The sequence below is a fragment of the Passer montanus genome, unplaced genomic scaffold, assembly GCF_014805655.1.
Source record: "Passer montanus isolate IOZ18808 unplaced genomic scaffold, ASM1480565v1 scaffold7, whole genome shotgun sequence".
Classification (NCBI taxonomy): domain Eukaryota; kingdom Metazoa; phylum Chordata; class Aves; order Passeriformes; family Passeridae; genus Passer; species Passer montanus.
Genome location: NW_024372147.1, coordinates 7,366,678 through 7,393,625, shown reverse-complemented (window position 1 = coordinate 7,393,625; position 26,948 = coordinate 7,366,678). Strand labels below are relative to the sequence as shown.

General features: G+C 39.9%; 1 protein-coding gene across 1 annotated transcript in view; it reads left to right on the top strand.

Moving 5' to 3' along the window:
- Positions 1–404: 404 nt before the first annotated feature.
- Positions 405–26,948, top strand: part of SH3GL2 (SH3 domain containing GRB2 like 2, endophilin A1) — an 89,555-nt gene continuing 63,011 nt past the window's right edge. Inside the window, exon 1 of the mRNA XM_039729901.1 lies at positions 405–516. Coding sequence (XP_039585835.1) covers positions 472–516 — 45 coding nt within the window. The 5' untranslated portion in view covers positions 405–471. The remainder of the gene's footprint in view (positions 517–26,948) is intronic.

Here is a 26,948-nt window from a genome sequence, read left to right as displayed (position 1 = left end):
AGAAGAAAACAGCACTTGTTGAGAGAATCCCAATTAGCCGGGGTTTGACTACCAACTGTGCTTCAGCGAGGCACGATCAGGCCCAAATAAGCCGGCGTGGCCAGAAACGTTTTTCTCAGAAAACTGGCCAACATTGACATTCCCTCTGCTACTGCTTTCCTCTCGTGCCCCCATTACTGCTCCGCCAATTTCTTTTCGGATTCATTTCCGCGGATGACGTCCCGCGGGGACGAGCATCCCGATCCCTGCCGGGAAGGCTGCTGAGGCGAGACCGAGGTCCGCGCAGCGCGGGGAGGACGGAGATCCACGCCCGCCACCGGGACGGACGCGGCGGGGGCCGGGTGCCCACGCCGGGGTTGTCCGCACCGGACGAGCGCTCGGTGCGCGCGTGTGCGAGCGCTGCGGCTCGGCTCCGTTCCGTTCCGTTCCGTTCCGCTCCGCTCCGCACGGCTGCTGCGCGCTGCCCTCGCCATGTCGGTGGCCGGGCTGAAGAAGCAGTTCCACAAAGCCACGCAGGTACCGAGCGCTCTCCCCGCGCGTGGAGCGCGCTCGGCTGCGGCCGGCGTGTGCGCGGGCATGCCGGGGTGTGCGCGGGTCTCCGTTCGAGTGGGTTTGCGCGGATGCTCTGCCCGGTCGTGCGTGATGAGTGAGCGTGGCAGGGGCCGCGCGTGTGGCCGGGTGTATGGATGTGCGCGAATGTGCGCGGAGGGTGGTGGGTCTGCAGGGTGTCCATCTGCGGAGGGCCGCGGCTTGCCGGGCCGCCGCGCCTCCCCGCGCTCGGCTCCGGCCGCGATGCGGCAGCGGGCAGCGGCTCCCGGGCTGCGGGAGGAGCTCCTGGGCTGCCCTGACCTCCGCGCCGGGACCCGCGGGGCTGCTGCTGCAGCAAATACCCGCCGTGGGCTCGGAGCTTCCCTGCCGAAGTCTGTGCGCCGTGTTTCCATAGGCGTTGTTTGTTTTAGCCTGACTTTGGGAAAACAGCAGTAAACATGACCTTTTTGTTTCGTGGGTCTAGACCGCAGCTGAAATCCCAGTAATGATGTTTGGTTCTGTTGCTTTAGGCATGGTGTGATACTGCAGGAAGGTCAGGGTGAGTGTTTCACCAGTAGTTGAGTTGTTTCATAATACAAAATCTGTGTGTTACAGTCTGCAAGGCTACAGTTTCTGACTTAGTCTGCTTCAGGGCTAAATCTAAAATGGTTTCATAGAAGTCAGAGGAATTGATTTAGATCTAGAGAGCTGACACCAAGACCTGTGCAGTGCAGGTGGTTTTTTTGGTTGTTTTGTTTTGTTTTTTTTTTTTTATTTTTTTTTTGTATTTTTAGAGGTTTGTTATTGTCTGTTTTTGTGGTGTTTGTGTTGTTTGTTGGTTTTAAATTTTGTTTCAAATACAAAATCTCCAGTTATTTCCTATTGCTTGCCATTGCAGGCATCTTCAGCTAGGAGTCTTGGTCACTGCAAGCAATCTGTAGATCCAGTCACGCAAGATACATTCAGCTGTTTATATTTTCAACACTCATGTATTTCCCCCTTCTCATGCATCTCATCTCTTGAGCACTATGGGGAAATATTCCCTTTAAAAATGATCCTTAATCCAAATATTTGTCCAAATTCTGATTTTCCATACCTTGTAGTTACACTAGTACACATTATAACTCTGAATGCAATGGTTTTACACCAAGTCCTGCATGGTAGTGCAAAAGCATTGAATAACACAGTGTCTCACCTTTCACGCCACATTGTGCTGCATCATTGGTAAAATAAGCTTTGCAAGAAAGTGGCTGCACTCAAAACAGATGGCATAAGGAGCAGGTAAGGCTGCCTGAGCCTATCCAGCAGTGCCCATCTGCTACTGCTTACTTTGTTGTTTCTTCCCCTGCTGCCTATGGTGCTATGAGCAGCCTAGGAATCATCATTACAGCAAGGAGTTCTGGTACTGAAAATAAAAATTTCAGTGTCAGTCCATGCTTTAAGAAGCAGGCAAAATGAAGTTCACTTTTTAGGACTAGAAATCTCAGTTCTCCATTTTTGTGAGCTAATGAGAATGCATCTGCAACAGCAGAGGTAAACATCTTCTTTTGAGGGAGCATGGTGCGAAAGGTCTGTGCCTGCTGTTTTGCCCTTCAGATGACACTCTCACACTAATTGTCAGCAGTACTGTCATTTAGAAGGAAGGAAGAGTTTTAGCTGTCTGGAACAAAAATATTTAAGTCTCTGATGCCAGATTTAGCAGCCTGACATCTGATGACCCAGGGATTTTTGGCCCCAGCCTTGACTTTCACAGTTTGTTTTCACGCAGGCTATGAAGACACATTCATGTATGAGAATGACTCACAAGTATGTTGAAGAGTGATCTGCTTATTGGCTTGTGTGCATTATGAGTGAGAAATCCGCGACATAGTTGTGCTGACCTTGCTCCAGGAATAATCCTTTTGACTAGCGGTTAAACACCAGGTGAAATACAGGTTGACATTGCTGGCATGAATGGAGCTTTCCAGATAGACCAGACAAATAGGAATCTTTTAAAAATTATAAATTATTGATTTGGTTCTTATCCATGTTTATTTGTATGGTGCTGTTTTAATAGAGTCCTAAGTCATATCAAGAGCACATCTGGATTGTTTTATACAATGTAAACATTTTATTTAATTTTTTGTTTTCTGACTTGTGAAATGTCAAGCTAACCTGCATGAAGTACTGCCAGTTTAGCAGCTGTGCTGAAGAACTTAATGCCTGTCAACTTTCGTGGACTAACTGCAACAGCAGTGAGAGATTGAAGAGCAGGAGGATACTTTGCACCTCCTGGAATGACTCGAGTGTTTACCCTTTTGCCTTTCAGAAAAACTAATGGGTTTACCTCTGTGCAGCAGATAAATAAAGTATAGAGAAATCTTCCTGAGTTTGTAAAAGCAGGATGAGTCTGGAAGTCCTACGTTAATACAGAATTGCATTAATACAGATGTTCGACTGACCAGTGTGGAGCAGGTTAGGTTGTTCATTTACTTCTAATATCCACAGAGTACCTAAGAAGGAGAAGTAACCCCATTTGAATGTTAACATGCTGCTGCAGATCTGTCATACATCCTGAAGCTAGGAGGATCTAAAGAGTGTTTTTCCAGAAATGGGCAGCGAAGTGCTGTGCCACCAAATGTTCCCTTTTTCTTTAGGCAGCGGACTTCTTTGCCAGTAGTGTTATGCCAGTGTGACCAGCAGAATATTGCTTCCTCCAGGTTCATGTGCAGTAATAAAACTACCACAATCACTTTGGGTGATACAGATTGGACAGTCTGGGGCATTTAAACAGAGTTGCTTTAAAATAGCATGAGCTTTGTTTCCACATGACTGCATTCATTGCATAATATGGCTCTTGTGAGGCACAGTCAAAAGTAAGCTTTCAGAAAGTAATAATTTTAAAGGGAAAGAGATTAACAAAATTTCTGGGACAGGCCACATCTGATGTTCCATTTGAAACAACTGAATAAATGTGACTGACATTTAAATAGCAGTATGAATGTGGTGATTTGAACCAAAAGCTTGTAGTATGCTTTATTTTCTACCACTGTATTCTGCTTTCATGATTAAGCTTGTCTCAACACCAAGACCAAATTAACCAGTTTATACAGTCCTATAGAGAGAAAAATGTTTGAAAGAAACATCTGAAGAACATCTGAAGAAATTACTTCCACTCCACTCATCATTGTCAGTGGCTTGTAAGATGCCATTACTACATTTTAGGTGGAAAGTACTATGCTACGGTCTTTGACAAGGTAACCTGTGAATGGCACAGTAAGAGAATGACTCTGCTGGTTTATAAGAAGCAAATGGGGCTCCTGCCTAGTCATGCTGTTGTCCAAAAAATTCTGTGGTCTTCCTAGGGATTCTGTGCTAATTCAGAGCATGTCTACACAGATTCTCTTGTGAAAAAGGGAATATTGGGGTTCATCATGCTTTTTTAATTCCTTGGCCAGAAGTATGTAAAATGTTTTTCTCTGTAATGTATGACACAGTCCACTTACTAAACAAACTGCAACTAACCAATTTTTACTGTTCTCCGTTGATAACTATATTTTCCTTAATCTCTAGCACACTCTATATTCATAATATGTTCCTGATTGTCTGCAGTGTTGTGTGGGAGCTGTGTTTGCTTTTCCAGTGATAGGACATCACCTGTCTTTTCCAGCAGACTGGTTGAAGCTGGACTCACACTGGGTCTGCTTTTCTCCCTTCATGTTTCCTCACATGTAAAGGTACTTGAGGGAGTTGGTCTGGAAAGCTGGGCAGTGTTCTATTTTTCTTAATGCAAATGCTTGTGTGTTGCTTTTGTGGAACTTAATGATCTCCCTTCTCATGTGGTGGGGAAAATTGCGAGCAGTCTGAGGAAGGTGGAAGGAGAGTTGTTTGCTGCATGGTGTAGCTCTGAGGATAGAGCCCAAACAGGCTGCTAGAAACCTCTGTCTGAGAGGCATGCACCACTGGCAGTCTGTTGGTTTCTCTCAGTGTGGAGCACTACCTTTTGAGAGCAAGGAAAGAGAGCACTACTTTTTGATCAGGAAATAAAGACTGTTTTTAGAAAACAATACTTAGCTGCAGAGGGGATTATTTCCACAGCAGGTAGGGAAATTCCTTCTGTTTGTGCACTCTAGCTGATTGCCAGATACATTATTCAGATTTGGCATCGTTCCCATGCGTCCTTTTATTGATATTACATAATTGAAAGGGTGAAAAATTGACTTTAATCTAAATTGCTCTTTAGTTGGATACTGTGTAACCCTTTTGAGTTGTTGATGGCTTAAACAGTCTGTGCCAGTTTTAAACCGTGTTTCTAAATCTGATTGGAGGAATTGCTGCTTTTTGTACTAAAAAGATCATGGCTTTTTTTTTTTTTCAGGATTTCTCAAACATCTATTACTGTAGTAACTTTCCAGCTGACAGACACACTTTCCATTTTAATATATGTATATAAAAGTTGGCGCACTAAATGACACCCATCTCTGTGTTTCTCCCAGTTATGTCTGGAGGCAAAGAATACCTATGAATGCTGTGTTCAAAACACAGCATGCACCAGATTTTTGTTTCATATCTTGACTTCCATTGTAACTGGAATTATTACGTAGCAAGGAAGAACTGGACACTCTTGGTCACTCATGCAAAACTGTCTTTGAGTTTTAAATGTGTCCTCATGACTAACATGCTGCATAAAAGGGCTGGAGCAGCATAATCAGTTTTAATTGAAGAAGATTTTGCAGAGGTTAGTGCGCAGAAAATTCTGTACTTTTACGTAGCTCCTAATTACAAGTGGAAGGGAGGTACTGGGTTGGTCTGATGTACTTCTTGAAGGAATGGAGGCTTGAGGAGCTTGAACATTGCCTCTCATGACCTAGCAGTATACCGCTGAAGTCTTTGGCTTTTAAAAGCTCAGCAAGAGGGATGGAGTTGAAAATCTGCTTTGTGGGCCCCACGGAGCTGCTACCACTCTGTGAGGACATGTGAAGAGAAACTGTATGGACAGCATTCAGTGGTAAGTGCCCTGATGAAGCAGACTCGTGGCCCTCTTACCAATGAAAGTCTGTGGTATGTTCAGGGACAGCCAAAACATCCTCCAAACCTCTTTTCTTAGAACTAAAATGTCTTCCTTCTGCTGCTTTCCAGAAACTTCTGTGACTCTGATTCTCTTCTCAGGCAGTAGCCCCTGATGGACAATGGTGGTGCTTATTCTTTCTTAAGGATATGCAGATAATCAGATGAAAGAAAACTGAGCTACAGCGTGGTGTTATTGCAATGATGTTTGCCAAAGCACAATTACCTTGCCTTCAGTGCTTATCTAATCCTGCACTTAATCTTGGAGACAAAATAGTAGCGTTTTTATAATCTGAGGTTATAGCACATCTCAGGAATCCATCCAATCTGTCATAGAAGTGCTAGGAGTTAAAATTTATTGGTTTTTTTCCCCTCCCAAAGTGGTCAAAAAAGAGAGAAATTGCTACTTACTGTGCTTACATTTTTCATAAGATTTCCCCTTTATGGAAGCTCTACAGACCTGCATGGTAGAAAATTGAAAATTAGAAGTGGTTGTTTGAAGTTCAGCATATTTTCAGTTTGTCTATAGATGGAAATCACTGTGATGGACATGTACAGAATGATTTTTGGGTATGTAATTGCACTTGATATAATAGTGATTATGTTCTTGTGCCTGTGATGGAGGACATATCTTTATAAATAAACATATTTCAATTTTTTTTTATTCTGTAGCCTGAAATGGGACTGATGTAGTTGTTACAGCATCATATGATTCACACTGAGTGCAGGAGTTTATGCTCACCTTCCTTGCCCGTCATCATTTCTCCACAGAAAGGGAGTGTTATTTGATCCCAGCAAAGGTGCTGCTGAGGCAGCAGCAGTATAACCTTGTGGTTTGGTGTGATGCCAGAGGACCTTCTGAAAGAACAAGAAGTTCAACCACTCATTTAGCTATTGCACCTCTTACTGGAGGAGGGCTGGAGAATTGAATGCATATCTGTTTCAGAGTAGATAGGTGCCACTAGCTGGGATCCTTGTCAGCATTTATGTGATTTTCATCAGGCTGTGTTTTGGTCTTGTGTTCCTTGGATTTGTTACCACTGTCAAAAGGGGTTGCTATGCTGAATCCTTTGTAAGCAGAAATTCTAAAATATAGAAAAAATACTGGCTTTCCCTGCTTTTTCCTTCAAAATTCTATGGCAGCAGAACACTTTGCACTGTGCAAAATGTTTGTGTTGCACTCTGCCTCCATCATATTTTTTGTGGATTTCAGTTTGATGGTTTTAATAACTTGTATTATTTATACCTCAATTATTGCTCTTTTTCATTGCCTAATTTCCAGTTTCTATTGGCTGCAAAAGGTCTTTACATGTGAAAAGAGTTTATCTAAACGTTTTGATACAGAGCTTGTTTTTCATCTTTGGGTTATGAAATTCAGTGAATGTTGTACAGAAACACTAGAGATACTGTTTGTCTTTCAATTTAAAGTGCCATTAAGTACTAGACATCACTTTTGTTCTTTGTCTTTGGGAAAGAGTGCAACTACAGTGAAACAGGGTGGAAGAAGAACAAGTTTCATTAGAGATAAAAACTGGGGGTATTTTTCCTCTAGAAAGAAATTTTTCCTGCAAATGTTCACTTAGTCTTTTATGACTTTCAGTAGACTAACAGGATTTGCTCTTTTAAGCAACACTTAGATAGATATTATTGCTGAGTTCCTTTCCAATCTGTACACTTTTCAGCTTTAAGGTCTGTGCCAGAAATTCCTTTTCATGCAAAATCAATCTCGATGCAGAAAACCAATTAATAATTCATAAGGTATAAATGTCAAAAATAAATGGTGTTTGCCTTTCTAGATGAGTCACTTAGAGCTTGTCTGCCTTGGAAAGTTATGGTGTCGTAATCTAAAGGCTGAATTGGAAATGCTGCAATTTTACAAGTATAACTCTGCAATGGATGGGTTTCTTTTTGCATGTAGAAGAACAGCTTTAGAACAGCTTTTCAGCTTAACTGTTTGTTGGGTTTTTTTTTGTTTTGTTTTGGGTTTTTTTTGTTTTGTTTTGTTTGTTTTTTTTTTGTGAAGGGAGTTGAGGGCATCAAACTAAGACCTATCCTTCCGCTGCAGTGAAGGTGTTTGCATAGAACTGGCTAAGGCATTAGAGGTGACAGGCTAGTGTATTTTTCTCTATTAATTCACCATATTATTTTTTTCCCTCTGGGAACATTATCTTTGTCATCCAAACACAGTTAGCTAAAATTGCTGGTTGCTTCATTCCATTTCTTGCACTGGTCAGGAATGGATGGAATTTGGTTTTATTTTCTACTGTTATGAAAGGAATTAAGAACTTTTAAAACAGAGCTGAGGCATGAAGAATGTTCCAACCAAATGCAAATCAGAATGTTTGAATTTTTAGTAATCCAAATGTTTGAATGTGAAAATGTGCCTTGATGTGCAGGATAACCACAAGTCCATATTTACTGGCTAGGCTCCATCATCCAAGGAGCCTTTCACTAGTATTAAAAAATGGAAGTTCGTCTTTCAGGAAGAGTGGTTAGATCTTGTGTTATTATTTGCAGTCTAGATTTGGGTTTTAAATATGCACATAGTATTCTGGCAGGGAATCTTCCTTCCTCACAAAATTGCTGAAAAACATATTGCCAAATATAAGGCAAATTCACCACTGTCAGAAGTGGATATGACTGTTGCAAGTAGTAAACATAACATACCTTTCTTCTAGACTGCCACAACTATAAATAGGTAAAATATGAATTTTTGAAGCATGGGAAGGTGTAATTGCCTTAGGTAAATGGTAAAAGCTTAGGTAAATCATATAAATCTTTAGCTTTTCAATGCAGAAAAGTATTTTTTTCCTCTATTAGTATCTTTCTGTATTGTTTCACCTATGTAAGCTACTGCAAAAAAAGCCATATAGGAATGAAAATTAAGCTTTGCATGGTAGGAGTGGGATTTTCTTGCTAGAGAGAATAAGAGCCAAAAATATATAAAACATCAAAACACATAAAATATCAAAAGATAAATAAATTTTTATTTTATAATATTTTGTTTTATAATATTGTCATTCAAAATATGTAAGTCAGGGTGATTTTGGACCTGTGAATTTTAAAAGGCCTGAACTGGCATGTTTTTGGAAGGCTGCACTTTTATGGCCAAAAAACTGTAACACTTGAAATAGAATAACAAAAGCTCTACAAAAGCTTCTGGAAAGTATCCTGGTTTTTTTTATTTAACAGTAGACTTGGGCAGGAGTAAAATACTAGAAAGGAAGATGAGTGAGGATGAAAGACTGGAGAGGTCCACACCAGGGATCCTTGAAAACTGAGCAGAGGTAAACTGTCTGCTCTGGTATGTATGGGTGGGTGACTGACTAGAGGCAGACGTTCATGAAGGAAGCTAGCACTTGCTGTTTCCTGCTTTGTTAGCCTGCTAGTTCCAGGATTCCAGATCTGGACACAGTGATAATGTGTATTGTTCCAGCCCAGGAGCAAAGACAACTGTTCCCAAAACACATACAGTTTAAGTATCACCAACAGGTTGACGAGGTAAGCATGAATTTAATGGCGTCTGTCAGTATAGGTGGAATCAAATGTGACTAACAAGGGAAAAAGCCAACATTGTTTCTAAGATGACAACCCCAGGTGTTGCAGATTTCCTGTCTCACAGGGAGAAAGGAAAAGGCAATAATACTCCTCTGCTGCTCTGATTTCAGGATAGTCTTCTAACAAGACCTGCTGGACAGCCACTGAAAAAGAAGGTTTCCATGACTTAGTGCTTTTTTCTTTCCCTAGGGAGAGTTTGCTGTTCTGAGTAGACTGACAGATCCTTTATATTTTGTGTGTGGAAAGTTTCCCCAGCGCTGACTGCCAAAGGTTCTGCTAGGTTTTGATCAGCCAAGTCCCTGCATCAAATCGGTGACTCATTCAGGCAGTCCGGTGAAGCTCAAAACGCTCCCAGGCAGAAGCTGAGCTCTGGGCTAGCGTGTTCCTGGCGCTCCCTGCAGTGCCGTGCTGGGCTGGGGCCCGAGGTGCTCTCAGCGACTCAAAGTACCCAGCCGGGCTGCAAAGGCAGAATGCAGTAACACGTACTGGCTATGCAGATGTGTAGCTTTTTGGGATGAAAGACAAGATTGTCCCAGTGTGTCTTCCTTCTCCATAACCATAAGGAGGGGGAAGACCCTTGTACTTTAACATGAGAAAGCACTGCTGCAGACTCTTGAGATGAGTTTCAGTATGTCTGCAGAAAAGGAGCTATCCTGCTCTGTGCTGTTCAGTGCATGTCTTAAGTGACTAAACCAAATATGATCTCGTTTGTCAGAAGAACATAAGTCTCTGGACATGTGGGCAGTTTGTGGCTCTTGAGGTCTCGAGAGTCTCAAGGGCAGGAGGTGGGGCTTGGCTGTCTTGTTTCTTGATGCACAGCCTGAATGTATGAGCCAAGAAAGGAGATGAGCATGCTTGGGTTAAGCTTCTGACTGGGGTTTGCTGGTTCCACTGCAGAATCTATTCTAGTAATAAAAATAAGTTCTTGAGATAAAAACAAATTGAAGTGTGGATGGACTTCTATTTGAAAATGTCTGCCAGACTGTAGGAGAAAATTTACATGACACCCAAGGGCTGACCTACCACTTATTTCTTTTGAGCTGGTAGGATAATTGATTTACCCCCATCTTAAGAACAAGACCACTTCCCAAATTATGTATTGAAAACAGCTATATGAGATTTCTAGCAACTTTTATAAAATGCAGGCAGTCTTCCTGAGCAGATTTGAAAACTTCTCTAGAGACATACAGACATGGTGCTATTGTATATTGCTCCTTGTAAAAGACTCTTTCTCTCTTTTCTTCCACAGTACATTGGAGCAAGAGAGATTTGAAAATTTAATGAAGCTGCAATAAAGCAGCCTATTCTAGTTCCATATTTTTCTCATTTCTGTTTGCAGATTAACTACATGTGTGCTCAGGGGAACTTCTTGATCTACAAACAGATTGACTGCTGTAGACTTTTTTTTCCTTGATTTCCTCCTGATATTTCTTTAAAACCTTTGGAAAGTATTATTACAGTAAATTGCATTTCCTTTAAATGCTATATTAATTTTCTTGCAGTAAAATTAAAGTTGAGAAGGTAAATTAAGTAGCTGAGGGAGAAGCCGTGGGTGTCAAATGAGCTGTTTGTTAAAGAATAAAGACCAGATCAGGAGTATAAGTGACAGCCTTGTGGATGGCTGAGCCAGAAGGCTCAGGATTAGAAATTTAGGGCTCTTAGAAGTCCTTTGAAGCATGTGATGGAGCAGGTAGCAGAGAGCTAAAGTAAGTGGGGAGAGTGGGATGAGGTGTTGTCTTTGTATGCTGTGTTTTAGTAATTTTATTAACACTACGCTGAGGACTTAATGGAAGAGAATGTGAATTTTTTCCCCCTAGTCTCTATTGCAACGCCATGAATGTAGTCATGATGCCACAGCACACCATGGCAGTATCACTATCAGAAGTTATCAGATGCCTGGTATGTCCCTTGAAAGGGATTGGGTTTGTGGTTATAGGTTTAACATGTGAAATATTGAGGGTTTAGAATCATTAATAAGCGTGGACAAGATAATGCCAACTTGCTCCTTAGTATTCCCAGGTGAGAGATGAGAGTGCTTTAAAATGCTGTTGCCCTGTTTTTGCTTTTGGTCTTGCCTTTGAAGTTACTTCCTATACATTGAAGAAGAAAGTACTAGTAATTTCTGGTCCTGTGCTAAGCTACAGGGAAGACTTGAGAGAAAGGTATAGGAATTCTGTCCTATCATATCACAGAGGAACCTAAGTCTGACAGAAAATCCCAGGGAAGAGTGGAAGTGGCAGGGGGAAAAGACAAATTAAAGTATGTTTACAGCTATTTGGTTTTCTGCCACAACCTGCCTGAGCCAACAAGAAAAGCTCTGCAGTGCCCTCTTCTGCAACCATCCCTTTTCTCACATCTCTGCTGCAAAGTGACCAGGAGGGCATAAAAAGTGAATTTTTTGCTCTTTTTCTGTGCAATCCTTTGATATCTGAGGAATTTCTGATAGGTTTTGTGGGCCTCGTTTCCTCTGCAGCAGGTCAGGGTGATCACAGAGCTGAAACTTAAGCAATTAATTTATTGTTTCTATTATTGTGAGTCCTTTGCTCTACTGAAATAATGTATTTGGTTAGCAGGCTGGTTGGGTTTGTTTTGATACCTTATTTGTTTTTAAACAGCAAGAGTCCTGGCATTAACTATTGCTCTTAAATTATAAAACAATGTAGTGTAGATCTTAATTCTTTAATGTAATATTTTAAAGTATGTATAAATTGGTTAAGGAAAGTAGAAAGCATTTATGTATTATCACAAGTTTTGCAAGCAAGCAGTGCATTATCAAGATTTACAAGAATTCCCAGTATTTTGTTTCCAAAGGAGACTTTATACAAATGTACAAAGGAGGTGACCTTATTCTTAGTATGAGACATTCACTAATGCATGTGGTATATGCCTTTACTCAGCAGCAGAAAACATTCTGCAGACTAAATTCTGCTGATCTGGGTGTTTTTGCTCATTTATCTTAAGCATTCAGAAATAATTTTTAACCAAGATTTTTAAAATTATTATTATTAATAATAACAGTGGTTTAGCAGAATATAATCCCAAACATTAAGGAGACGTTACAGAATCCTGGTGTTTTAAAATTAGTAATGCAAGAGCAAAACGTAGGGTTTTGTTATAACTACATGGTTATAAGACTTCAGAGGTTTGAGGGAGAAACAACACATTACAGCAGACGAATGACAGGCACTGCAAGAACCATCAGTAATTCCTCTGAGTCATTTTGTCTCTTAAAGTTTACCTCCTTTGAGAGCTGTTCCAGTTTAAAATATGTTCCAGATCTTTGACAGTGTGTGATTGTGCCTCTCTGTCTTGCTGTCTTTCAGGCAGAGTGATGTAGCAGCTGACCTGAACTTCTGAGGCAGTATCTATATTGGAAAGTCACACAGTGCAAATGGCTTGTGAAAATTGCAGAAAACATTCCAGTTCCAGACGCGTTTTTCTATGTCATGTGAATATTTAGTTGGTTTTTTTTCAGACAGCTTTGAAGAGCTCTCTGTTCAGCTGATGGGTTGACTTGAGTTTTAAATTTATTAAATTGATTGTCTACTACTAACTTCCTTTGCAAGCAAGGGGGTGGGTAGATGCAAGAAGAAAAGTAACTTCATCCACACAGAAAAGAAATCATGTGAATTGATGGACCAAGAGGGTTGTAATAATTAAAAGATGTGGCAGGGCAGGTTTCTTTATCTTCATCTCATTTTAAAGAACTAGATTGTATTTTCTGAGGCACAGAAAACACGGGACTTTAAAGAGACCAGGAAGGAACTCCTGAAAAACTCCCTGTGATCTCTGGTGGTCTTGGTAGCACTGCTGATTTGCCATCTAGGAGTGTCATCTTCAGGAAATCTGAGGTGCTGGATACCCTGCTGCAGCACTGATTGTTCACATCTGCAAGGTTTGAAAAATGCAAACCTGGTGAGGAACAGCTTCTGTGCTCCATCATGAGTTTGATGTCTGCTGTAGTTGGCCTTCACTAAGAAGTGAAGGGTCTTTCACCACTTTCATTCTGCACCCAGACATAAGCTAGGCAGTAGATAATTGTAGTAACCGAGGGATCTGCAATGGCAGTGCAAGCTTTGCTCGGAATTCCTCTCCCTGCTTTGCATCACTTTTGTATCGCCAGTGTGCAAAAGTTGTGACAGTGGAAAAGTAGCTGTAAACTCATGAGGAAACTGTGAATTCATGATCTCTGGGTATGCCAGAGAGGGTGGCTATTGTAAATGTGGCCCTGAAGGCAAATGTCTATTTATTCTGCTTTTTTTTGCTTTGTATTTCTTTGTATTTTCTGATCTGAGCCATTGATCTCATGCAGCCAGAACCCAATGACTAGAGTGGTGTATGATGTTGACTGATGCTGGTCTTGCTGAAGATACATGCTGTGTACTTCTGACTTGCTAATTTACCCCAGTATGCAGTGCTAGTGATTGATGGTACTGCCGTACCTGTTTGTTGTCAGTGGTTTGAAATACATTGTTTTAAAACCTCACTTTGCAGACAAAGATAGCCCTGTGATTTCTCCTTGACATGAAAACTTTGGTTTTCCTGTTGATCAGGTAATCAGTGGGACTGGGAGATGTGATCAATTTAATCTACACTCAATAGGTGAAGCTTATTGTAGAAACTGAAATATTTCAGGTGAGTGTGGGAAGACCCTGCATTCTGCATCCCTCTGAAGAGTAAAGAATATGGTAAGCCTCCTGGCTTCTGGAGGCTTTCCAAATACTTCCAGTAAAGCAATGTACTTCATCAGAACCATGTGCCATGAATTTTGGTCACCTTCAAATGCTTTATTGGCACCTCAACTTTTTTTTGGTATGTGGTAGGAGAAAGATGTATATTTATGTTACTTTTAAGGTCTTTTATTTAATTTCTTTGAAGAGTTGAAGATTTAAATGAAGAGAGTGTATTCAGAAAAATAAATTTTCAGCACAGATAATGAATTGATCATAATTTATCATCTTTTTAAATTTGGGCTGTTCAGCTACACTTCCCGAAGTTCACACAAAAGCTTGATAAATTGTAATAAATACAGTTTCTCATTATGGTATATATTTGCTAATATATGTGGGTGAGAGCCAGTCTATATTTAAACTGGTTAGTGTACCCCCTATTTAATCATAGCTTTCCTCATATTGTTATGTGTCTGTCAGGTTCTGTAGAGTCATTGTGATCTCTGCACTCTCGCTTGGTAGGGGCATGTGCATGGCAAAACTTCCAAGGCTGCATGGACTTTTGAAGTTTTCAGAAAGCCCTCTTTGTTACAGAGAGCAGTCATGTAAAGTGAATATTTGTCTTTTTTCCCTTTAAATCTTCCTAAGGCAAATGTCACCATTGGTGTACTTTACTGTCATGCTGCGCAAATAATGCTTATCTGTACTTATGCAAACAGCCTTTGTGAGAGCTCTGTTCCTTCTGTTTACTTGTGTTTCTAGGGCTGTTACAACTTTACTTCCCATAAGACCTAATGACATCACTGAGCAGTGTTAGAAGTGATCTTCGTCTTTTAACGTGAACTAATCAGTAACACAGAATTGTCCAGGGAGTAAACCATAACCTGAATAATCTCTATGGTATTTTTTTGGTGGATTGTTCAACAGAGCTGCGAGCAGCAAGGTCCAAGATCGTCTGTCTAAATAACAACACAGAGATGGCTTTGCCCTCAGACTGCTATAGCTGATGCTGCAAGTAACTGTAAAGATTGGTGTATCCCATTGGAATCCTGCATATACACCCTGCCCTCTACCTGTGTCCTTGCTGCTGTGAGGACAAAACTAGATGGTGACAGACATTTCCTTGATACACTTCCTTCAGACTGAACATATATACAGACACACACACACACACACATATATATATATGTATACACACTATAATATGGTATGCACAGTTTTATATTTTGATTTCTTGACTGACATCATGAAAAGTAGCTGTCCCCCTGAGACTAACCCAGCTCTGTGTGTGTTCAGGTGTCTTAGAATTTGTCTGCTTTTGGGGTGATGTGTATGTGGCAATTGCTCTTCCTCTCTTCTGGTCCTTACCCTCTCTCAAGCACTCTGAAGATCTTAGGAGCCATATAAATACATTACTTTTTCTTGCTTTTTTTACACTACAAATGTATTTGGGTTTATAGCATTTCTTCTGCCCACATAACCTGAATTTTTCCTGCTAATTTAATGTATTCATTCTCTCTGGAAGGACCTGTGAGTCAGTCTTTGCTTTTCTGCATTTGGAGATGAATTTGAAATTCTTGAATCCAGTTAGAGTCTCCCTGTAGACATGCAAGCATTTTTCATTTCATGTTCTTCTGCTTTACTTGTCCTTGTGGAACTAGCAGTGAAATTATTATGAAGCATCCCTATTCACATATCTGTATATGATTATCTATCAAGCAGTCCCAGCCATTGGGGATGTGAATGTAATACTCAGACAAAGGTGATAGGTAATTTTCATATTATTTATTATCAGAAGAGGAGATATTTAGCTATGGACACCCTACCCCTAGTAATCTGAAGCTCCTCTTTAGGCGATGAAGTGGTATGTCAGAGAAAATGAGTAGCTATTGTTACCATCTGACCCGAGAAGAATATATGAAAATGGTGCATCAGTTGTATATATGTGTGCTGCAAACATAAACAAAAGGGTGTGGATACTAGTAGAAAAGGGATCATCAAGCTTTTTGTAGCAATCTTGAGCTTAAGCATTCAAATCAAGGGATGAACGTGCCTTCTGAAGTGATAATTAATATTTTATGATTTATATCCAAGTAGAAAATCATAGTAGTTTAATGAGACAAGCAGTACTATTTTTACATATGTGGTGTAATCAGCTGTGAACATTTAAAAATCTTGATGTAGGCCATTATGATACTGAGATGCTGAATTAAAAGCATGATTTAAAAAGTACACCAGACTGAGTTTGCATTGTTCTTGATTTGAAACTTTGTGTGTTCATGATTCCAAACCTTTCAAGAAGTGTGGGGGCTAAATGTTTAGTTTAGAACTCCAAGATGTAGATATTTTCAGGTAAACTGTTTGCCTCCAAGTTCTGAAGCTTTTATGAAAATAGTAAATAAAATTGCAGGATTTCAAAGTTTAAAAATCACAGACATTTCGCAATCAAAGTGAATTCCTCCATAGACTAAGTGTAATATGTGGCCTTTTCTTCCCAGTGTTGGCATTGGGATAATGACCTTCCCATTAAGTGACATCAGCTGCTCTTTGTAAGTCTTTCTCTGAAGATCTTTCACCCCCTTGGTCACCTTCCTTTGGACACACTCCTTGAACTGAGCTCCCAGAACTGCACACAGAACTTGAGGTGAGGCTACACCAGCACAAAGAGGGACAATCATTTCTCTTGCCCAGCTGGCAATACTTGCCTGAGGGACCCCAGAACACCCCTGTTGCCTTCCTGGCTGGCAGAGCACTGCTGGCTCATATTCAATTTGCCATCAATCCAAACTCCCTCTTGTTTTTCCATGAGGCTGCTTTCCAGGCTCTTGTCACCCAGTTTTACATGTAAGCTGGATTATTCCATCGCAGGAAGGAAATCCACCACTTGCTCTTGTTCAATTTCATGTAGCTGATGATTGCCCACCTCTCTAGTTTTATCCATATCTCTCTGTAAGGCCTCTCCACTCTGAGGAAGTTCACAGCTTTTCCTCTTTTGGTAACATCAGCAAAGTACTTAGCATACTTTCAGTTTCTGTGTGCAGATAATTTAAAATAAAAACATCAAAGAGCACTGGCCCTAGAAGTGAGCCCCATGAAGCCTGCTGGTGACTGTCTGCCAGCCTGATGTGACATCATTTACTACCCATCAGTCAATTTCTCACCCAACATGTTATAGACTTTCCTAGCTGTGTGCTGGACATTTTGTCCAGCAGGCTACTGTGAGAGACAGTATATTAATCATGTATAATTAATGCTTTCATTAAGTGCTGTACACCACATCCTCTCCATTATATAACATGTTTTAACTATTTATATTCACAACAGAGTGTGAAACTTCTTTTGCCAGTTCTTAACACTGTTGAATAAAGTTTTCTTGAGTCCTTTATGAAGTTTGCATTAAATCTCACCTCTTCTAGTTCTACGCTGTGAATTGTTTTCCTATGTCTAACACTTCAGAGATGACTCACCTGTCCTGGGTGATATCTTGACCCCAATGAAGTAGTTTTATAAAAACAAAAGTATTGCATTATTTTTTTTTCTGCACTGCTGCAGATGCTCTGCCTGTAGGGTCTTGTTCAGTTACAGAGGGAAAGAGAGGCTCTAGCAAACAAAGGGTCAGTGTACCAGTATGGAAATATTAGTATGTGGCACTGATAAATAACTGTGATTGCTGTATTTAAAACATGCTGGAATTAAATCCATTATGAAGCTCTTACAAGTAAAATGAACTGTAGAAGAAGAAATTGCTTTGCTGCTTCTATGTGAATGGCTTCTTTGGGCAGAGGTCTGGAGATCAAGAGTCAAGTCAGTTCCCAGCCAACACTTATCTGTGTTAGGGCGAGTATGCAGTGTAGATCTGCCTGAATGGTGGGTGTGAAAAAGGAAGGATAAGTGTGGTCACATAGTTTTACACATGCTGGCCAAAGAGCCTGGAGCAATAATGAGTTATGAGACCAGGCTGCAGGAGGCTGCTGAGAGCTGTAGTGTCAGCCTGTGTCATGGGGATCAACACACATCTTCAGGTTCTTGGAAGATGCAGGACCAGGTACTGTGCAGTTAACGAAATTAATGTCTTTCTGAAACATTCCATTATGCATTCAGATTTTTCATTTAGGTTTAAGGTTTTGATTTAAGGACACAGATGCAAGAATGAAGTAAGTAGAAGCTTGTGGCATATTAAAGATTTATGTATCGGCACTTTCTCTAGCTTAATTAATTCCAAATACAGAAGGCATACGGATGTTTTAAGTTCTTAGTATCCTAATTTCTATTATTTATTTATTATAATGTATAATAGGACTTTGGTTTTATGTAATTGGGGAAAGAAAATAAAATTATTTTTCTAACTCAGGTTCTGCACATTGATTTTCTTTGAACTTGAATTCTCCAGTAAGTGGTTCTTAAGCTACTTCAGACATGTTAAAGAATATTCAAAATCCAACTTTCAAAATTTGGTGAGGACATGAAATAATGTATCCAGTAATGATGCTGGCTATTATGATTGTAATAGGAAGAACTGTCTGTGGTTCTGATGGAAAAGATAAGTTAAATTGAAAGGTTTATGACATCTTTCACTACTAAGTGATAATTGAACAGTAGTTAAAGCCTTGTTTATCTTGAGATATATTTGAAGCACAGATATGTACAAGAGATTAAGTATGTTTTTTTATGTCTGTGTGAAATACAAGTTGACTGTTAAGTTCCTTATTCCTGTTTCTTTTTCTGGTGGAGCCATTGGCTAATATGCCTTGTAGAGATGGTTCTTGCTAGTAACTAATTACTTGATACAGGATTAATGCTTTAATACCATCTGTGGAATGGAGTAGTTTTGCTAAGAAATACAAATTATCACAAAATTTTCGACAATTATTGGTAAACTGCAACATTTATCAGTGAGATGTACAGGATGTAGAATAAAGTCTGTACAAGAATTTCATTTGGGAGAAGGCGTTTCTGTTTGTGTTTGAAGCAGTTTGTAAGCCAGTGTTTCACCAATTTTCTGCTCTTCTTTCTTAAGCAACTTCAGTTTCTTAGAGTAGAAGAGGTAATTGATAAGTGAAAGGCTCTGAAAGCAAGAATACCTCCAGTGATACAGCCTACTTGTGAGCTAGTAGGGGTATAGTATTGTAAGAGAAAAGAAGCTTACCTACTGAAAAATTCTGTCTGTCTTTCCACATTGGCAGAGAGGACCGTATCATCTGGAGCTTTGCCTGAATTTTCATGCCGCTGCCATCAGTTTTGCATCAGATGTCCAAGTGAGAGACCCCCTCACCCTTAGGGATGCCAGTAGCAGCAGAATCACTGTTGGGAGAAAAGAAGGAGAAGGCTGCATGGAGTATCACTCTAGAAAACACTTGTCAGGAGACAAACCAGGTTAATGATGAGCACAACAGTGATGATTAGTGGACAAGGCTGGTAAATGAACCCTTGTTGACATTTTAAACCAAATAACAATATTTATTATCCTTCTTCTCAGCACCTCATGGGGAAGCTCTCTAGTTGTACAAATATGAGAACTGGGGATTTAATTGTACTAAAAAAGAGTAAACCCTTTCATGTAAATAATGGCTTTTTCATAGGAACAAAAAAAAGAGACCTCTTTAAGATTTGTGTTTCCGTTCTAAGCTGACTAAAAGGGCAACACAAACATTCTAAAGACAAATGCTGGGATTAAAAAATGCTTTTTTTTAGGAGTTGTTTTGAGGGAGGAAAAATGCTGATGCATTTCAAAACAGAGATGCAGTTTTTATAGGAACTTCTGACACACCACAATAATCCCCTTAATCTTACATTCACACAAGTTACTTTAGGAAATGGTACTAAACAATTAATTAAGAAATGAGTAATGTGTGGTAATAGACAAATAATTTTAACTGTACAGTCCAAATTATACTGGTAACAATTAGTCTTTCAGTAACAGTCTTGTTTTGTGTGATAAGAGTGCCTTTGTGACGTGATGGTGGCTCAAGTTCTGACACATACCAGCCTTTGAGACAGTCAGTGATGCTCATTATCAAAGTGCCACAGCACAGCAAAGCCATGGTGACTGTTGTACTGCATGTTTTACTTTGCAACAGGCCCAATCCAACTTAATTTGGTAAATTACTGTAAACTTCCTTTGAGTACTCTGCAGAATCAAGCAATGTCAAAGGAATTGTTCAAGGCTCCACTATGCAGAGCAAAAATCTTCAGAGGAAATCTGAGGAAAGTAGATCTGGATAAGAGATTCAGGATTACTGCGTTTTGTAGGAATGGCATATCTAATTAAATAGAATTAAATACAGTTAAATACAGTTAAAATGTTCAACAGCATAAAAAAATAATGACTTTGTAATTGAACTATTTATAGAAAATGCCATTTGACATTTCAGTCATATTCAAAATACCTAATTCTCAGTGTGCATACTTGAGATTTAGGTAGTTGCTATACCAAGTAGAGGAATTATCAGTGAAGTAAAATTTAAATGAGCTCTGATTTATTGCAGTCCAAAGGTAGAGGAACACTAAAAAAGGTTACCACATTTGTTACAGGAGTTTTCAGAGAGACAGTAAAATAAAGTACATTGATTTGTTGGTTTTATGGACAAGACTGTAAACATATGAGCTTTTTATTTTGAGTTTTGGCAATTGAGCAATCACCACAAAAGATATTCAGCAGAAAAGCCAATACTGACCTGAAACTTTCATCATTATGTCTGTGGGACATTTCAAGATCACATTTCTTCTAGGCTTCCCCAGAACACTGCTGATTTGAAAATTGAGTCTTCCACTGTTTTTTTCCTTTCTTCTTGGTTGTGCAGACATCAGTGACATTGGAACAGTGATGCCTGTTCTGGCACTCCAATCAAATCTGTGGTTTCCAGAATAGAGTGTGCTGTGTGTCCACTAAAAGAAGGACACTCAAGGAACTGCTGTCTTGTATTTCTCTGTTCCATCTTTCCTTTAAACTCATCTGACACTAGTAATGAGGAGGCAGTGAAAACGTACTGATTAGCAGGAAACATCATATGCTAAGAGAAGAAAAGTCAGACTTTTTGAGAAGTCTATCTAGACAAAATAATGTTGCAACAGAATGGAGCTGACTACAGGAGTGGGTGTTGCATTGAACAGCTGTGTGAATTGGGGCTCCCTGAGGGAAGCAGTGATATGGTCAGTGTAAGTGAGTTGTTCAATATTATTTTCCATTCAAACCTCACACTCTTGCAAAGGCAGAGAAAGTTGATAACACTTTGATGTTCAGACATGGAATTTTCAGGATACAAGAGAGAACATCTACAGGTCCTTATCGTTGCTATCCCTTGACCTGCTTGGAAGCAGAAGCATTTGGGAATTTGCAGATAAACTGGTTCCAGCAAGGTGTCACTAAAGTAGAAGGAGTTCTCTGCAATACTTTGCCTCTCTTTGCATTTCTGGCTATAAATGGATGAACACCACATTCAAGATTATATTTTGAAGTGAAAACATCACTTTTTCAGTATTGAGTGGTTAATTAATTTTTATATGCCTCCAAACAGACTTATTACAGTCTCAGCTAGAAACCTTGGCTCTGACTCCTGCTTAAATGGTGATTACTGTTGTGGCTGACTGTTGGGTGATTAAATGAGGAACATCCGTCACTAAAGGTGGAAGATGGTTTAGGTTAATCTTGGATCTGTAGGCTCCCTGTCCGAGTTTACTGACGGTTTACATGATGCAGAGATAGAAGATAGGAAGGAGCCATTGTTATTGGATCAGAGCTGATTCATTCTGTTCATCCCTTCAAAAAAAGATTGTACTCTTTGTGGCTGTCTCATGCCAGGATGCTGACAACAGAAAAAAAATTGCCATTATTTTCCTAAGAGGCACAAGTCATTCAATTCCTGATGAGCTGTTCTTAAACCATATTTCTGCTGTAGAGTTTGTCATCATCCTCATCTCCAGACAGTCAGATCTGCTGTTGAGGCTGTGTCAATAGCCTAATTAACATGTTCTGTCCTGCTAGGAGTTACAGCAACTATACTGAAATCTTTTAAACTCTTTTCTTGAGGATCAACATTGGTCTATTTTTATAGTGTTGAGCAGCACATCAACGTTGTTAGGAAAGTTTTAAAGATGGCACCTTTGGTGCCTGCAATGTCTGTGGCTGTATGAGATTTATGTCCTGTGTCCTGTGCTGCGAGCACCGTTTTGGCTGTGTTTGGTGTGAGGTGAGGTGGCAGGAGCAGGGCTGATGGCTGGGGAGTGACGCTGCATTGCCCAGCGGTGGGGGGCTGCTGAGTGACTTCAGCACAGCACCAGTTCAGGCCCCCACTTCACAAATTTCAGTTGCTATCAGTTACAAGCACTGAGGGAGAAGGGGGGCACAGGAGACACACTTCACCCCTGCCTGGCCTTTTCCAGTTGATTTAAGAGTATTACAGTGGTTATATAATGCAGTGTCCCGGGAGGCATGGACAGCAGATTGCGTGCAGGAAGTTTCCTGATCAGAGAAATTCTGGCTTATGAGCCATTGTTGGGCAGCCTTGTCCCCTACCCTCCTGAACTGATATATTGTCAGCTCACAAAGCAGTACAAGCTACTTTTATTCTCTTGATTTGTCTGAGAGGATGTTAAGATTGTATTTAGTCACAGGGTATGATAAGCTGTATATGGCTTATCTGTAGGTTATGTAATGTTCCACAATCACAGGCTGGGGTCTCAGTTGATCCTGGGCTGGCTGTGCAGGGCTTATGCTGTAGCAGTATTGTCATGGCCTGTATTTATCCATTTGTTTAGAAACAGTTCATCCATTTCATACAGTCTTTGTAAAATGCTAAGGACAACTCTTAAGAAGCCAGGGCATCTGGAATAAGTCCTTTTGTCCATTTTTTTTTAAGCTATAATGCTACATAGGTAGAAAGTGAAAACAATGAAATAGTTGTTGTCAGTGTTTTGCCCTTCCTAAACTTTCACGTACCTTGGTGAGACCCATTTTTAAATATTTAGAAGCATCTTTGTTACCAAAAGCTGATACAGTATTCAGTAACAAAAACCTGAATTCTTGATCAACTAAACTTAAAGATCATTATTGAAATTTAACTCTAACAGGATTTTTAAGCCATTTTCTTTGTGCTTTATGAGCACTGCCCTTTGACAGTTAAAAAATCTGTTTAACAAATGTGAACTCAAACCAGATATTGTTGTAGGTATTTATAAACTTTGTATCCCTTCTGCAGTTCATTTATCTTACTTTCTTTGTAAAACAGTTTTTTAAGGCATCTTCAGTATTTCCTTAAAGTATTCAAAGGCTGCTTAGAAGACTTTGGCTCTTAATTAAAAGAAAGCACATAATAGGTGTGGAAAGAGAACAACAGGTTTGGATAGTGTTTAAATATTTATTGTTTAAATCTTGTTTCCTGCAAGAAGCTTGTATATGGAAATTTTTTGCAATATGTGTTTTTCTCCAGCTTGGTACAGACTGCATTATGATTGCATACCTTTTGAAATAACACTTGTTTCTGCAAACACAGCATCTTATGACATAGCAGTACTGTAATGATGATGAGGAAGAGGCTGTGGACATTGTCTGCCTGGACTTCAGCAATGTCTTTGACACCATCTCCTATAGCACTATCCTGGAAAAGGACAGGTGCAGCCTTCATTTAGTTAAGATGGCCAGGCTGGATGGCCAGACCTAGAGAGTGTGGTGAATTCAGTTTGTATTCAGTTGGCATCCAGGCGCTGGTGGCATTTCCTTGGGATCAGTGTTGGGCCCAGTCCTGATTAATATCTCCACTGGTGAGCTGGGTGAGGGGAGCAAGAGTGCCCTCAATACATTCATGGATCGCACCAAGCTGGGCAGAATTGTTGATTTACTGGAGGGCTGGAAGGCTCTGCAAGGGCATTTGTTTAGGCTGGAGACCAGCACCGTGACGTTCAGCAAGGCCAAGTGCTGAGTTCTGGTCTTTGGCTACAACAACCCCAGGCTGGGGGCAGAGTGACTGGAAAGTGGCCCAGCAGAAAAGGACCAGAGGGTGCTGGTGGCAGTGGCTGAACATGAGCCAGCAGTGCCCAGGTGGCCAAGAAGGCCAATGGCATCCTGGCCTGCATCAGCCATTGTGTGGCCAGCAGGAGCAGGGCAGGGATTGTCCCTCTGTGCTTGGCACTGGTGAGGCCACATTTCGAATCCTTTGTTCAGTTTTGGGTTCCTCAATTCAGGATGGGCACTGAGATACAGGAGTGTATCCAGCGAAGAGAAATGGAGCTGGTTTGGAGCACAGGTCCTGTGAGGAGTGGGTGAGGGAGCTGGAGTTGTTCAGCCTGGAGAAAAGGAGACTCAGCAGTGATCTTATCTCTCTAACTACTGCCTGAGTGGGGGTCAGCCTGTTTTTCCAGGCAATTAGTGACAAGATGAAAGAATGTAGTTCTAAGGTCCACCAGGGGAAGTTTAGGTAGGGCATCAGGAAAAAATTCTTCACAGAAAGAGTGATCAGACATTGGAATGGGCTGCTCAGGGAGGTGGTGGAGTCACTATCCCTGGAGATGTTTAAGGAAAGACTGAATGTCACATTCAGTGTCATGATCAAGTTGACATAGTGGTGTTCAATTAGAGATTGGACAATGATCTCAGAGGTTTTTTCCAGCCTCATTGTTTCAGTGACAACCTTAACAATGTCCTTTTAAATCTGGTGGCTCTTGCCATTCACTTGAGTAATTTCTCCTGTTCCTAATCTACTAGAAAATGATGCTTCAGCCACAGATCACAATTCCAATATGACTACTGTGAAAGATCAAAAAATTTGAGAATCTGCTACTGTAATACAACTAATTAACCAATAGTCAGCGAGTTACCTGTGTGCAGAAAACATTTATTTCTCCCAGGATTATTTCCATTGCAGCCATGAGCAATGATAGAGCAGTGGCCCTTCTTGCAGCTACTTATAGGTGGTGAATAATGTTTCAAAAGCTTTCAGATCTTGTAGAAGTTCTTTTCATCAAGTTTTAACAGATGAACTTTTGATAGCTGTAATGCTAGTATGCATTGGGGAAGTACAATATTTAAATAGAAGTGAATTGCTTGCCTTTGAAGGCTTACTTGTTAGCTTTCTGTGATGTGATTTAAGTGGTTATTTATGTTAAGAATATACTACTTTCTGTCTGAAAGAGCATGTTCCTGTGTTGAAAAGCTTCTGTTATGCAGATGCTGTTAAAATCAGTTTCCAGGGAACTGCTACTAGAATTTAAACATGAAAAGTAAGAATTTGTGATAAAAATTATTATTGTCCTGTAATTTAAATGATTCTCAGATTCAGACCCAGAAACCAATTAATACAAGAAAGACTATTTGTTTCTATTTCTGAATTTATGGAAACTTTGCAAACTGCAGCTGCACTAAAGTGACATTCTAACTTGTCATGGACTCTGTACTGTGATTCTTAGGGTACTGGCTTATTAATTGATGCATTGAATATAACTTACCAGTGTGCAAGCATGGAGATAGATTTATAAATGAGATATTCCAAAAGTTGCTATCATAATTGCATGAAAAGGTAAAGGATGAGTAAGCAGTGAAGATGTAAAAAGTTAAAGAAGAAGCTCAAGATGTCACAAAAATGTTCTGTCCATATAAGAAAAGGTGCAATCATGTAGGCTTTGATCAAGTTACGGGAGCCACATTTTTGTGCAGAACTGTTGCTTTAGCAAGGCAATAGTTTTATTCAGTCAGTCCAGCATTTGTAAATATCTTCTGGTAATAAACTCAACTGCAGTAAAGCAGTTGGATAGTCTTGCAACAGTATTGGTACTTTTCCCATTTCACCCATGTCAAAATATTCTGAGGAGTTACCTGTGACAGGATGAGGAATACACACTAAAGTGGACCCTCAATAAATTATAATGTCTAGTGAAGACAGACATGTGGAAAATATTTGGAGTCAAATATGAGTAATCAATGAACATATTTTACCATACGCTGTTTCAGCCAAATCTTGTATCTTGCTTACTGTATTCAGATGGTGAAAGAAAAGTCTCGTAAAGATCAGAAATCAGGAGATTGTCGTAAAAAGTTGATGGACTCATAGCAAACTTGAGGACTTGTACTTTGAATAAAGATTTTTTTCAAATATCCCATTGAAAATACGGCAGTGAATTTTCTGCTGCTTTTGTGCAAGCCAATGTATAACCACTTGAGATTTCTCATAGGAAAGGGCAAAATAGGCATTGCAATTGGGAGACCCAGAAAATGGAAGTACATAGATTTGGAGGCATCTATTTTACTTGATAGAATACATGACGATTATAGAGCTTGGGATGTGTCGAGTAAACCCACTTCCTACCAGAATGCATTTTTAAGCTAAATAAGAAAAAAACCTATACCATTGTCTATAACAATTGTTCCTTCACAAAGTCTATTCCCCATGTGCAAAGATTTTAGATGGGAGATAACAATCAGTTACAGAGTAAAATATAGACAAGGCGTACTCTACAAGAGTTGAGAATGTCAAATTTCTATGCTTTTAATCTCCTTAAGAGAGATTAAAATGGGTGTTAAGAATACTAATTATTTTTCATAAAGAATTGTTTAGGAAATAATGGTTTTTTCTCCACTGGAAAACAGTAGTCTTTCAGAACTATTTCCTTAATGTTCTAAACAGAAAAAAAGCTGGATATAGCAATGGGGTTCAGTAATGGCAGCAGTTGTGGCTTTCACCAGCCTTACAGTGGTTATCTTTTTGCGTGTATGAGTAATCCGCAACCTAAATTGAACCCAGCTGTCTTAGCTTGTTATTTAACTGCTGCAGCTTCTGGAATAAGCATGTGTTCGGCAGAAGCTTCCTGGGGATTATCCGTGCCTGTAAAAAGGAAATTGCAAAACTCTGAAATGGGCCTCACAGTACTGGAAAAATTAATTTTTGATTAATGATCTGGGCCAAATAGGTAAAATTGATTCAACTGCCTTCTAATTTTGATGTGTTATGATTTTGCCACTCATCTTGAGAGATTTTTCTTACTTGTCGTCTTCATAGGTTCCTTTTTTTTAGGAAATAAACTTTTAAAAATCATGCTTATTTTAAAGAAAGGAATAAAATAAAAAAAGAAGATGAAAAAAGAAAGGATAAACTTTGAAATCTCTGCAGCTAGCTAAAAGCAAAATTCCTGGAAAACTGATGTCTTAAAGATACCATTCCG